Below are 14,769 nucleotides of genomic sequence, written 5' to 3'. Positions count from 1 at the left end.
CATATTTGCTACTACTTGCCATTAGACCTAATGTGTTGTAAGTGCAAAGTTAATTTTTTTTTTTTAGTTTGAGTAGTGAATAAATAAATGAATGAGAGCAATATCTGACAAGGCATATTTTTTCAAGGAGCTTTCTAACAATATGTAAATGTTAGTCATGTTATCTTAGTAAATTATTTTTTATTTTCCTTCCTTCCTCCTTCTCTCTCTCTTTCTTTCTCCTTCATTTTCCTTCCTTTCCTCCTTCCTTCCTTTGTTAATTCATCTTTCCTTCCTTCCATCTCAATAATAGAATATAACACTAAAATTAAAAAAAATATATATATATAATCAATATATAATCACCATCTGTTAAAAATGACTTAATATTTTAATTCATGTTCCTTTATACTAAAACTCAATATTACATTTCTTCTGGGTCATAGAAGATACTGACCTTTGAACAGATAACTTTTAAACTGTATGATAATAATATCAGAATTGCAAAGTAAAAGGGAATACAAAATGGAATTTCAGAATAACAACAAAAATGAATTTTATATTACAGTTTTTAATGTTATAGGTACTAATTAAGGAAGAAACTATAGATATAACAGACATATCACTTATGCTATATTATATTATATTTATAAAATATAAATATATTTGTACTATACATTTTATGTCACTTAAGTTAAATTACATCAACTTAGAAGATCCATGAAGCCTCAATTTTTACAAAAATCAGTTATTATATGCATTTCATATTTCTATATTACCTCTGATGTAAAGTTTTCTCTGTCCTGCTTGTGATGTGTAATTTCATACATTGTTTTCTTCCCTAAGGGAAATACTTACTTGATTCAGTTCTTGGATAAAAATGAACTGTCACCATTGTTTGCTTTAAAGGGCTTTTTTCTTTTTTTTCTTTAAACACTGAATACTGAAAGAAAAAAAAAATCAAGGCACAGGGGATTGCAGTCAAGCTGTTGTGGCATAAATCAATATTTAAAATGTACAATTGTGATTTTTCTTCCTCTGAAAATAGGGATTTTGTGTGCTTAATTTCTTATTTTATTAAAATGTCCAACTTTGTCTAGTAAGGACTTAAAATTTAGCTTCAGTTTCTGTTTATGTTTACTGCTCAACAGTGGGGTAACAGAACAAGAATATAACTACATTTTAATCTTTGATTTCCGTGCCCTGTTGGGGGTTGCTGAAGATTTGCATTTCATAAATTTCTGTGAATTTCATTTCATTAAACAACTATATTCCTTGTTGAGTTAGGGAAACTACTATTTCTTTGACCCCAGTTTAGCTTTAGCAAAGGTGCCTGGGTTCTATTTTCATCGCTCATTAAAGGAAAAGCTACAAAATTTCTAAGTAGTCATAGATAGAAAGGGATCATAAACCTCATCATTCTACATATAAGGAAAAACACATCTTTCCTTCTTCAAACAAGAGATATTTGTAGAATAGTAGCCTTTGGATATACTCATTTATTGCCTAAATTCTTCCATACATTTTATATCATGATTTATGCACTAGAAGGTTATGCCTTGAAATTTTATTTTATTTTATTCCACTTCTTGGTTTACAGAACAGCTTTCATTCTAAGGTGACGCACCAAATGCACTGATTTTGCAAAACTCGTCCCCTGCGCTAAAATGCGCATCTTCAGATTTCTACTGCGTGCCTCTGGCCCCCAGGGTGAAGCACTGCCTGAGTGCATTAATGGCAGAATCACAATGCAATTGTCAGAATGGTGGCATCATCACACTTTGACGCCAACATCCTCGTTTCTTTCTTCTCACTACAGAGAAACTAAGGCTAAAGGTTAAAGGATGTGTCTTATTAAATAATTCAAGCCATTAACCTGCAACCTGCAAACCGATGGCAGCCTGTTAAGTTTACGCTGCCATGATTCATGTTTGGTGTCTACTGATGCTAAAGCATATTGCCTGTTTGCTTTACTTTTATTGCTACATAGCAATGTAGTGAGGAAGGAGAATGAACAAAGGTGACAGGACCCACGCAAGGGGACAATAAGAGCAGCAGACTCACTTGCATAAAGAAGATTGAAGCCTTCCCTCCCTCCCTCCATCTCTCCGTATAGGCCCCAGTGCACATCTGCGTCACTGACGCTGGAGGAGGAGGCGCTGAGGCAGGGAGAAAATTGTACTGTGAGGACCTTGACAGCTTCACCGGCGCGGGCTTTTCTTTTTGCCTTCCTATATTTTCTGGAATAGATTTTTATTTTCTCTTTTACAAACTGACTAGATAAAACCACCCATTCTCGCCTTGCAGAAGGCATTTGACTTTCTCAGAGGTACCCGCAAGCTCTCAGAGCATCCTCCGAGAGACCAGTGACAGGAGCGCAGGTGCACCGAGAAGTCGGAGGGGAGGGTGCGCTTCTTCGCGACTTGGGGGTCTTTCTCTCTGCGCTCTCCAGGCACTGAACTCTAAGCTGCAAGGATAGGGGAGCCGACAGCTTCTACACTGAGGCTCTGCCACCGGTGCCTGCCAGGGAGGTGTATCCAGCTGTCGCTGCCTCCGAAGCTTCGGAGCGCGCAGACCTCTCTCCCTCGCCCATCTCCAGCATCAGGGTCGTCCCTCCCCGCGCGGTAACCACGGGGACCCCGCAAGGAGATCGGGGATTCTCAGCCTTCTGCATCCAGCTCCTTCTTCTGCTCCCGGACGTTGAGCTCACCACGCGCGGGTCCTGCGGACTTGACCGCAGCTGAGCCGCGCGGCTCTGCTGTCCGCGCTCCGCTCGTCGCCTGGCAGGGCGCGCAGCCGCCTGGTCCCGTCTGATCCCAGGGTGCAGAGGCCACCTCCCTCCCTCTCCTCCAACCCCGGGCTCCGTTGGCCTCCCCCACCCGCTGACCCGTCTACTCCTGCATCCGCTGAAGTCCCTTTGCCTTCCTTGCGTCAAGCATGTCAGGCTCTGGGCGAAAAGATTTTGATGTGAAGCACATCCTGCGACTCCGCTGGAAACTCTTCAGCCACCCGTCGCAGTCCCCCGGCGCTCCGGCCGGGGGCAGCTGCCTGCAAGAAGACGGCAGCAGCAGCTTCGAGCACTGGGGACCCAGCCAGAGCCGCCTGCTCAAAAGCCAAGAGAAGAGCAGCGTGAGCACCTTCTGGAAGAAACCTTCCTCTTCTTCCTCCTCTTCTTCTGCCCCCCCGTCCTCTTCCTCCTCTTCCTTCAACCCACTGAATGGCACCCTGCTGCCAGTGGCCACGAGGCTGCAGCAAGGGGCGCCCGGGCAGGGCACCCACCAGCCAGCCAGGACTCTCTTCTACGTGGAGTCCCTAGAAGAGGAGGAGGTGCCAGGCATGGACTTTCCTGGACCACACGAAAAAGGGCTTGTCTTGCAAGAGCTCAAAGTGGACCCGGCCAACTCGAGCCAGGCAACAGGTGAAGGATGTGGACTCAGGTACAGTAAGTCCCCATGGGGCATCCAAGCATTCCTCAATTTCCACTCGTTTCCCCCCACCCCGTGCGCTCTGGTAGTTACTAAGTCTAAAACGTTTCAAGTTGAAAATTTTGGTTAAGAGATGCCAACCCGGTTTTTATTACTCATGTTGCAACCTCATTAAAAGTTTCCTCCTTAGTTTCTATTGGCTCATGCCTATTGCTTTCCTTTCTGCAAGTTTTCGGAGCTTAATCACATATTGAATATATATGCATTTTGGTAACTCTCCATGTAGAGTGGTTCTCATATTTCTGAGGTTGTAGTATTCTTCTGTCATCTTCTGTCATTAAATTACATACATCAGTCTCCCAGTTATTTGATGTGAGGAGAAACTTCCTTTAAACACCATTCAAATGCATCTCATATAATGGCCTAGGAACTGACTTAACAGGTTACCTAGGATCCCCGTGGTTTGAATCTATATTCCAGGAGTAATGAGGTGGACAGTAGGCCACCAGACAACAACATTATCTTCTCTCTCTCTCTCTCTCTTTTTTTTTTTTTCTCCCATGGAAGACAATGTTACTATTCTCTATCCTAACTTCCCTTTTTATCCTACTTCATGTACACCTTTGCTTTGTTTAAAGTCTTAGAATTAAACTCTTGCTAATGCCCTTTGCACTTTTCTGTCCTGATTCGTTGTCTTGGTATGGAACTGTGTATTCTTAGTGAGCAGGTCAACATTTATTTCTTGTTTATATCGAATATTACACTTCTTTGAGTACAGTTCTTCTACTTTCAAGACTTATAGAAAAACTTTGCACACATAACCTCCTTCTGAGTTTGACATTTTCAAAGAATTGATTCATTCTGCACTAGATCATTACTACTTTTGGCATATAGTGATGATACGAAAAGGTTTGCATTTAAATGCATATATCAGAACATATTATTGAAGAAGAAATACAAGAGAAATATAGGAAAATAATAATGAAACTGTTAATAAAATTTACCTTTCAGTAAAAAAAAAATTAGAAATGGAAGCAATGTTTTAAACTTTTGTTTGATTGAATCAACTTTTTATAAAGTTAAGTCACAAAAAGAACACATAAAACAAAATAATACCATAGGTGGTCTTCAATTATCTTGACAGATGTGAAGTTAAAGATACAAAAATTATCCTTAAAAATTTTCAATTATATGGATTATGTGGATTTGAATTTGAATTTTAAGAGCCTTGAACATAATCTAATATGTGAAGACAATATAATGTAACATTATGATTTTAAAGACAGAGAAATTTAATTTGTAATTTTTGAGTATGAGAAAGTTTTTTCCATATATAGGCAATCTAAATATAAATTTATCTATTATTCAATTAATTAAGATACTTTACCAAAATGGTTATAATTTTGGGTACTATTAATACTATGGAATTATTTGATTTATGTATTCACTAGTGACCTATAGTTTTATATCTTTTTTTAAAAATAAAATATGTTGGGCTTTACCCCCTTTAGTTGAGGAAATGTAATTTTTTAGATTTAGGAAATCATTCATAAACAGTTAACAATTCACCTTATATATTTAAAAGAAAACCAGTTAGGTTAAAGATTTATTAATTATTATTTTATTGAAATTGATATTTTTGGGTCTCAGTTCAGGGAATAAATAGATTTGTTTTTCAGTCTTGAGTCTCTTTTTTTTTTCCAGTTTCAGTTTTAGTTTCAGTTTTGAGTCTTTTTCTTTCAGTTTTGAGTGTTCAAATCAGCTCACATATTTGACCTTCTGGGAATATTAATGTTTAATAATGTTTAATAATTTAAAAATTATTTATAAAAATACAGTTTTAAGTAAATAAGGCATCTTTGGAATGAGTAATTTCAGAAGACTTTCATGTAAATTGGACAATTTGGAAATAGAAAATATAATAAATTAAAAAATAAAACTAATAACTAATAGCCTCAGTTAGGGATGAAACACCCATCAGATTTAACTTCCAATCCCTTACTTTTGAATATACATCAGTGTTTTTACACACAAAGGGTTGTAAATGAAAATAATTCTGAAAATAAGCCAAGTGCCACCCCAAATCATATTTACTTTTGGAATGAGGGTTTCCAATGAGGGCTTGCATGTGTAAAATATTGAAAATCAGTTCTAATTTTATTTTTAAATTCTTATTAATGCTTAAATCCTTTAGTTAAACTTTAATTTCTCACTGGACAAATCAGTCAACACTGATAGTATTCTCATGGACTTTATATGTTCCTAAACATTCATGGACTACTGGTTCTGTGCTCATGATTGATTGACAACATACTACTAAACTTAGCAATAAGCTATTATCAATATATATTATTATAATATGCAGTAAGAATAATGTTCATTTCCCAGAAGGACATCATTTCCAAAGTTAAGTATGGAATGGAAAACAATATGTAAAATAATTCAGTGGATTTACTTTGGTTTCTATCATAATCCATGCAGGAAATCTACATATTGTTCATAATGACCAATGAACACATGAAGCACATAAACCTGCATGATAATTTTGATTACTTAGGTCATTACTCTATCACCGTTCTGTGATATCACATTTGATATTTAGCACTTTGTTTCATCAATTCTGACCATTATGCTAAATTAATCTTCAAGTATAAAAAAGAGTTAGCTCTTTTTCTCTTCCTTCATTTTCTGATCTTCTCTTTATTCATTTGGTCTCATACTAATTAAGAACATTGTTTTAGATAAGCATAAGTAGCTCAGTTGGTTTTATTTGTTGTTCAAGCAGCAGCTGGAAGTTGCTCAGCAGAAAACTGTTCTTAATCTCAGAATTCTGGAAAGGTCAAATTATCATGGAGTTGAAACATAAAGGTAGCAATAAGACAGTAATAAACTGATTTACTGCTGAAACCCAGACTTTATCTTATCCCACTCCACCAGACACACATAAACAAATCTCAGTATTCTACTACCTTAACCATGACACCATTAAGAATCCTAACTCTTACAGTAATAGGCTCTTGCCCTATGCTATTAATCATTTATTTTCTCTACTTTACTGTCTGAATGTAGTTGTTGGAGAGTGTATCATTTCCTAGCCATTCAGATCACTATATATTTTTGATATGCGTATTTTTGTCCAAAATTCTATATGTAGTAAGCTAAGAAACCAAAGAGAAATATTTCTATTCTTGCAGTTTATAGTGATGTGAGTAGGAGAAAAGATGTCGTGTTAAACTGATTGCTTTTTTAGATTTCTCAGTTCTCACAGAGTGCAGGCATCTATTTCCATGGTTTCAGTTACCACCCATAAACTGTATTTTAGAGCTGCATCTCAAAACCTAGACTCTGCCTCCCCACACCCACAACCCCCTCTCCTCCCCTCCCCCATGAACTCGGGTCTCACACATCCACTTGACCTTTCTGGTAGATATCACAAATACAATATAAATACAGCATGTACAAAATTGAGCTCATAATCTCCCTTCTCTTTTGCTCAATTTTCTTCTTCTGTATCTCAGAGAATAGCTCACCATGCATTAAGTTGTGCAAACCAGAAATCCAGGATCATATTTACCAGAATCCTCTTTCCCCTGATTTTCAATATTCCACAAAGCCCTGTCACTTTTCCTTCAAAAATGTCCTCCCCTATGTCTGGCTCACATCTCTCCATCTCCATTGTCCACACCTAATTTTAGAATACTGTCGTCTTTCAACTCAACTTCTGAAACTGCCATCTGCATCCTCTTTCCTCATTGATTTTGCCACCTGTAATCCTTTCTCCACACCAGAGTCAATGAAAATGTATAAGATAAAAATCTGAACTTTTCCCCCATATCCTGGCTCTCCTTTTATTTTTCAAAGCATTTACACCACTCTGACCACAATCTATCTCCTGGTCAGTTAGACCCTGAAAGAGCTGACCCTTGTCTGCCATCCAGGCCCTTCACTAATCCCATCCCCACCATCCTTCTGTGTCTTCCAGAGGCAACATTCTTCTTTACCATTTTTCTCTGCCTTTGGGCCTCACAAAATTAATTCCTTTCCTTATTACATAGTGGTTCTCCTTCCCTCAATCCACCCTTTTCTGGATTCTTTCCTATCCATTATTGAGATGTTTTGAATAAGAGTTTTGTACCTTTCTTAAAGAAGCATTCATTGATACACCAGGAAGAAAATATTTAAAATTTTTAAAATTTATTTTATCCCCTTATTTTATGTTCTTAGAGTAACTGCCCTCTGTCTTCAATTTCTTATTGTATCCATATATTAATATCCATGTTGCCTTTTTAGTTTGTCTTTAACTACAGTTGCCCAGTGGACAAGACATTTCTGTTTTGCTCATTATTTTATCCTTATCATAGAGCATGTAGTTACTCAATAAATACCACTGAGTGAATACATATTTGTCATAATCATAATGAGTGACAATGATTAAGAGCTTGCTATCTTCCAGATATCAAGCTGAATATTTATATTGTGGAACTTAATATTCAGAACAGCCCTATGATTCTGGTACAATTATGGATCCCTTTGTTAAAATGATTACATAATCATTTTATGATTATGAGAAAACTGAGATATAGACAGGTAATTAAGTTGCTTCAAACCACAGGATTGTAAGTAGTACAGCTAATTTTTAATCCTTGCACTCTGACTCCTGACACCATATTCCAGGTGATTTTGCCAACTCTTCTTTACCTCTTCTTAAACAAATAAACAGAACAGAAGAAAAGAGGCTCCAACCAAGATTATGCTGAAGCAGTTCTCTTGTTCCCCTGGTGGAAATTATGCTTGTGTCTGAAAGTTTAAATAGACTTTTTAAAATGATAGTGATGGAAAATGCCTGAGAAGGCTCAGTCAAGGAAGACTTTGCCCAAGTTAAAAAACATTCAGTTATTTCCTGAATTATGGTTCATTCAGTGCATTTTACTTTTTAATTAATCAAAAGTATGAGGAAATAACCTAAAGAGGGAAAAATTATTTAAATTTGGAATCCAAAAGAGAGCATCATGATAGAAAATCTCCTTCTGAAGTTCAGAACGATTGATACAGAGAAGTGTCACAGACAGATAGCATACACCATTAAAATCACATGGAGGTTGGTGGTATTTGTTTAGAATAAAAAGAAAGCAGCCTTGCTTCAGTCAAAAGAAAAAAGAAAAACAAAAAAATGGCAAAGGGTTATTTCTTCAGGAAAGTAGTTCTCAAACTATTCTTTTATGGACACTAAGTTAAAATAATGTTCATATTTTCTCTATGACCTCAATTTCTTAGTGAAAAAGTGTATAGAGTGATTTTACTCAACTTTATGTCTTCCTTGTTAATTTATTCTAGGCTTGGGTATTATGCAGCCTATTAGAATTTAAGTCAGAACTAGCAAAAGACAACAGCTTGTTTGGGGAAAGTTTTTTTTTTTTTTTTTTTTTTTTTTTTTTTACTTAATTTAGGATAGGTTTACCAATATTATGTATTGTTTGCAAAGAGGTCCACAATTTCCAGGTGCCATCCCCTCTGAGCAAATTTGCTTCAGGCAAACTAAGAAGATCATAAAGGAAAAGGAAATAAGATCACTAGGTTGGATTTTCAGGTACACAAAACTCCACAGCTATCTGAGAGAAAGATGTGAGTATATTGGTTTGGCCAAGAAGTTCATTCTAGTTTTTCTGTAACATCTTGTGGAAAAACCCAAATGGACCTTTTGGCCAACCCAATAAATGCAAGATGAAATAAATAGAACTCTTAATTATAACAAACAATAAAACCTCTACACTAATTGAAGAACCATATTCTGGATTTCTTTGATAAATTACTAATGAATACTTTGTAAACTATATCATTAACCACTTTAAGGTACTACTTTAAATAATTTAAAAATAATAAAGGAATCCTCCCTATCCAACATTTGGTTAATATAGAATATACTGTTGATAAGATATTTATTTCATTGGTTTATTTTTCCTAAGTCTCAAAAGATAATTTGTTTATCTGGAGGATGATATGCTTCTAACAAGTACATGTTAATTCAAATTTCATTGTTTTTGACCAAGAGCTCTTATAGAATTTACAGAAAACTTAGATCTGCAGGGTATTTTAGAGTTATATCAAGTTTCTCAACATGAAAATGACAACATTTTAAACAGAGTCTCATAGTAATGAGACTCTTTTGATTTATTTTAACATCCAAAATAACTGTAGGTATTTTTGTAGTAGCTGTAAAAACAAATGCTCTGGAATTTACATATTAGTTTTGACCAGATAATAATTAAATTACCTTTCTGCATTTAAGACAAGGTTATTCAAAACTTTGAAGAAAACATCCTATATAGACACAGATAATTTGAGCAGAATTAAATATTTCAAAATCTTATAAGTCAAGTATAGATATAAAAAAGAAAATCTATTGAACAATATATGTTTGATGCTAACTACATTTGCTGACTTTTCTGGCCAGGAATTGAAAAGAAATTGATCCAGGTACTTATGAAAGCATAACAAAGTTTAACTTGACCAGAGAGAACGTGTACTATGATTTTAGGATCCCAGGAAAAAGTCATTTTGAATGGTAAGTCAGTGAGACAGATCATTTTGGCTGAAGATCATGTCACAGAAATGGTACTTGAAAGTGATCTAAGGGTCATCAATAATAGTAAAGAGTGGAATCAGTTCATGTTAATTCTAAATTCACCTTTTCCTATCCTTTAGGCAGCCTTAGTCCAACTCTGATAATTTCTCATAGAAAACCATTCAGTTTAATTTCCTATCATACTTGTTTGTGACACTGTATCCTGGTAGATCATTTGGACTCCTTTTTTCTTACTGATATTGCTAGATGTTTACCCACGTGAATCAGCATTTTCATCTTGGCTGAAATATGATAGAAAAACTTTAAAAATGGGATCAGAAAATTGCAAGAGTTTATACTACAAAGGAAGAAGAATACAATGCAACTATTTTATAGTTCTTCAAGAGGTGAATGCCAGAATCTCTTTGTATCTACAATAAAGTATGTGATTTGGTTTGGTTTATTTCTTTAGTAGATTCTGATTATACTGAGCTTGGCCCACCAGAGCAACACCCAGCTCTACCAACCACCAATCCCTCCAATTAGGAAGCTTGTACAAGTCTCTTAGATAGTTTCATCCACCAGAGGCCAGACAGGAGAAGCAAGAAAAACTATAATCCTGCAGCCTGTGGAATGAAAACCACATTCACAGAACGATAGACAAAATGAAAAGGCAAAGGACTATGTACCAGATGAAGGAACAAGGTAAACACCAGAAAAGCAATTAAATGAAGTGGAGATAGGCAACCATCCAGAAAAAGAATTCAGAATAATGTTAGTGAAGATGATCCAGGACCTCAGAGAAAGAATGGAGACAAAGATCGAGAAGATGCAAGAAATGTTTAACAAAGACCTAGAAGAATTACAGAACAAACAAACAAAGATGAACAATGCAATAACTTCAAAGAAAAATATACTAGAAGGAATCAATAGCAGAATAACTGAGGTAGAAGGACGGATAACTAAGCTGGGAAACAGAAAGGTGGAATTCACTGCTGCAGAACAGTATAAAGGAAAAAGAATGAAGACAGCCTAAGAGACCACTGGGACAACATTAACACAACACCATTCGCATTATAGGGGTCCCAGAAGGAGAAGAGAGACAAAGGACCTGAGAAAATATTTGAAGAGATTATAGTCAAAAACTTCCCTAACAAGGGAAAGGAAATTGCTACCTAAGTCTAGGAAGTGCAGAGAGCCCCAAGCAGTATAAACCCAAGGAGAAAAATGCTGAGACACATAGTAATCAAATTGAAAAAAAAATTTTAAAGAAAAATTATTAAAAGCTACAATGTAAAAACATACAAGGTAGCTCTCATAAGGTTAACAGCTGATTTCTCAGCAGAAACTCTACAAGCCAGAAGGGAGTGACATGATATATTTAAAGTGATTTAAAGTGATGAAAGGGAAGAACCTGTAACCAAGATTACTCTACCCAGCAAGGATCTTATTCAGATTAGATGGAGAAATCAAAAGCTTTACAGACCAGCAAAAGCTAAGAGAGTTCAGCACCACCAAACCAGCTCTACAGCAAAGACTAAAGGAATTTCTCTAAGTGGAAAACACAAGAGAAGAAAAGGATCTACAAAAACAAACACAAAATAATATAAGAAAATGGCAATAAGAACATACATATTGATAATCACCTTAAATGTGAATGGATTAAATGCTCCAACCAAAAGACCCAGGCTCACTGAATGGATACAAAAACAAGACTATTATGCTGTCTACAAGAGACCCACTTCAGACCTAGGGACACATACAGACTGAAAGTAGGGGATGGAAAAAGTTATTCCATGTAAACCCAAATCAAAAGAAAGCTGGAGTAGCAATTCTCATATCAGATAAAATAGACCTTAAAATAAAGATTATTACAGGAGACAAAGAGGACACTATGTAATGATCAAGGGATCAATCCAAGAAGAAGATAGAACAATTGTAAATATACATGCACCCAACATAGGAGCACCTCAATACATCAAGCACCTGCTAACAGCTATAAAAGAGGAAATCAACAGTAACACAGCAATAGTGGGGGACTTGAACACCTCACTTACACCAATGGGCAGATCATTCAGACAGATAATTAATAAGGAAACATGAGCTTTAAATGACACAATAGATCACATAGATTTAATTGATATTTATAGGACATTACATCCAAAAACAACAGATTACACTTTCCTCTCAAGTGCACACGAAACATTCTACAGGATAGATCACATCTTGAGTCATCAATCAAGCTTTGGTAAATTTAAGAAAATTTTAATCATAGCAAGCATCTTTTCTGACCACAATGCTATGAGATTAGAAATCAATTACAGGGAAAAAATAGTAAAAAACCCAAAAACACATGGAGGTTAAATAATACATTACTAAATAACCAAAAGATCACTGAAGAAATCAAAGAGGAAATCAAAAAATACCTAGAGGCAAATGACAATGAAAACACGATGATCGAAAACCTATGGGACAGAGCAAAAGCAGTTCTAAGAGGGAAGTTTATAGCAATACAATCCTACCTCAAGAAACAAGAAAAATCTCAAATAAACAATCTAACCACACACCTAAAGGAAATAGAGAAAGAAGAACAAACAAAACACAAACTTAGTAGAAGGAAAGAAATCATAAAAATCAGGGCAGAAAAAAATGAAATACATATGAGGAAAACAATGACAAAGATCAATAAAATTAAAAGCTGGTTATTTGAGGAGATAAACTAAATTGATAAACCTTTAGCCAGACACATCAAGAAAAAGAAGGAGAGGACTCAAGTCAATAAAATCAGAAACGAAAAAGGAGAAGTTACAACAGATACTGCAGATATACAAAGCATCATAAGAGACTACTACAAGCAACTCTATGCCAATAAAATGGACAACCTGGAGGAAATGGACAAATTCTTAGAAAAGTACAACCTTCCAAGACTGAATCAGGATGAAATAGAAAATATGAACAGACCAATCACAAACACTGAAATTGAAACTGTGATTAAAAATCATCCAAAAAACAGAAGTCCAGGACCAAACAGCTTCACAGGTGAATTATATCAAATATTTAGAGAAGAGTTAACACTCATCCTTCTCAAACTCTTCCAAAAAATTACAGAGGAAGGAACACTCCCAAACTCATTCTATGAGGCCACCATCACCCTGATACCAAAACCAGACAAACATACTACGAAAAAAGAAAATTACAGACCAATATCACTGATAAATGTAGATACAGAATTCCTCAACCAAATACTAGCAAACAGAATCCAAGAACACACTAAAAGGATCACACACCATGATCAAGTGGGATTTATCCCAGGGACGCAAGGATTCTTCAATATATACAAATCAATCAATGTGATACACCATATTAGCAAACTGAAGGATAAAAACCATATGATCATCTCAATAGATGTAGAAAAAGCTTTAGACAAAATTCTACATCAATTTATGATGAAAACTCTCCAGAAAGTGGGCACAGAGGGAACCTACCTCAACATAATAAAGGCCATATACAACAAACCCACAACAAACATCATTCTCAATGGCAAAAAACTGAAACCATTTCCTCTAAGATCAGGAGCAAGACAAGGCTGTCCACCCTTGCCACTCTTATTCAACATAGTTGTGGAAGTCCTAGCCACTGAAATCAGAGAAGAAAAAGAAGCAAAAAGAATACAAATTGGAAAAGAAGAAGTAAAACTGTCACTGTTTGCAGATGATAAGATACTATAGAGAGAGAATCCTAAGGATGCCATCAGAAAATTACTAGGGCTAAGCAATGAATTTGGTAAAGTTGCAGGATACAAAATTGATGCACAGAAATCTCTTGCATTTCTATACACTAAAAATGAAAGATCAGAAGGAGAGATTAATTAAACAATCTCATTCACCATTGCAACACAAAGAATAAAATACCTAGGAATAAACCTACCTTAGGAGGTAAAAGGCCTGTACTCAGAAAACTATAAAACTATAAAACACTGATGAAAGAAATCAAAGATGACACAAACAGATGGACAGATATAGCATGGTCTTGGATTGGAAAAGTCAATATTGTGAAAATGACTATACTAGCCAAAGCAGTCTACAGATTCAATGCAATCTGTATCAAAATACCAATGGCATTTTTTGAAGAACTAGAACAAAAAAATCTTAAAATTTGTATGGAGACACAAAAGACCCCAGAAAGCCAAACAATCTTGATGGAAAAAAAAAATAAAATAAAAACGGAGCTGGAGGAATCAGACTCCCTGACTTTAGACTATAGTACAAAGCTACAGTAATCAAGACAATATGGTACTAGCACAAAAACAGAAATATAGATCAATGGAACTGGGTAGAAAGCCCAGAGATAAATCCACACACATATGGTCAACTAATATATGACAAAAGAGGCAAGGATATATGTTGGAGAAAAGACAGTCTTTTCAATACATGGTGCTGGGAAAACTGGACAGCTACCTGGAAAAGAATGAAATTAGAGCACTCCTTAGCACCATACACAAAAATAAACTCAAAATGGATTAAAGACCTAAAGGTACGACCACATACTATAAAATTCTTCGAGGAAAACATAGGAAGAACACTCTTTGACATAAATCACAGCAAGATCTTTTTTGATCCACCTCCTAAAGTAATGGAAATAAAAACAAAAATAAACAAACGGGACCTATTGAAACTTAAAAGCTTTTGCACAGCAAAGGGAACTATAAACAAGATGAAAAGGCAACACTCAGAGTGGGAGAAAATATTTGCAAATGAATCAACAGACAAAGGGTTAATCTCCAAAATATATAAACCGCTCATG

The 14,769-nt window shown here is 35.7% G+C and overlaps 1 protein-coding gene across 2 annotated transcripts in view; it reads left to right on the top strand.

Annotated features, from left to right (window-relative positions):
• The first annotated feature begins 2,916 nt into the window (after nt 1-2,916).
• The window catches only part of KLHL1 (kelch like family member 1), a 402,508-nt gene continuing 390,655 nt past the window's right edge, over nt 2,917-14,769 (top strand). For both annotated transcript variants that reach the window (XM_060079916.1, XM_060079915.1), the window contains exon 1: nt 2,917-3,416. In XM_060079916.1, the coding sequence (XP_059935899.1) occupies nt 2,917-3,416 (500 nt within the window). The remainder of the gene's footprint in view (nt 3,417-14,769) is intronic.

The sequence above is a fragment of the Mesoplodon densirostris genome, chromosome 17 (genome assembly GCF_025265405.1).
Source record: "Mesoplodon densirostris isolate mMesDen1 chromosome 17, mMesDen1 primary haplotype, whole genome shotgun sequence".
NCBI classification, from domain to species: Eukaryota; Metazoa; Chordata; class Mammalia; order Artiodactyla; family Ziphiidae; genus Mesoplodon; species Mesoplodon densirostris.
Note: the sequence above shows the minus strand (reverse complement) of the source record. Positions and strands in the feature narration are given on the sequence as shown.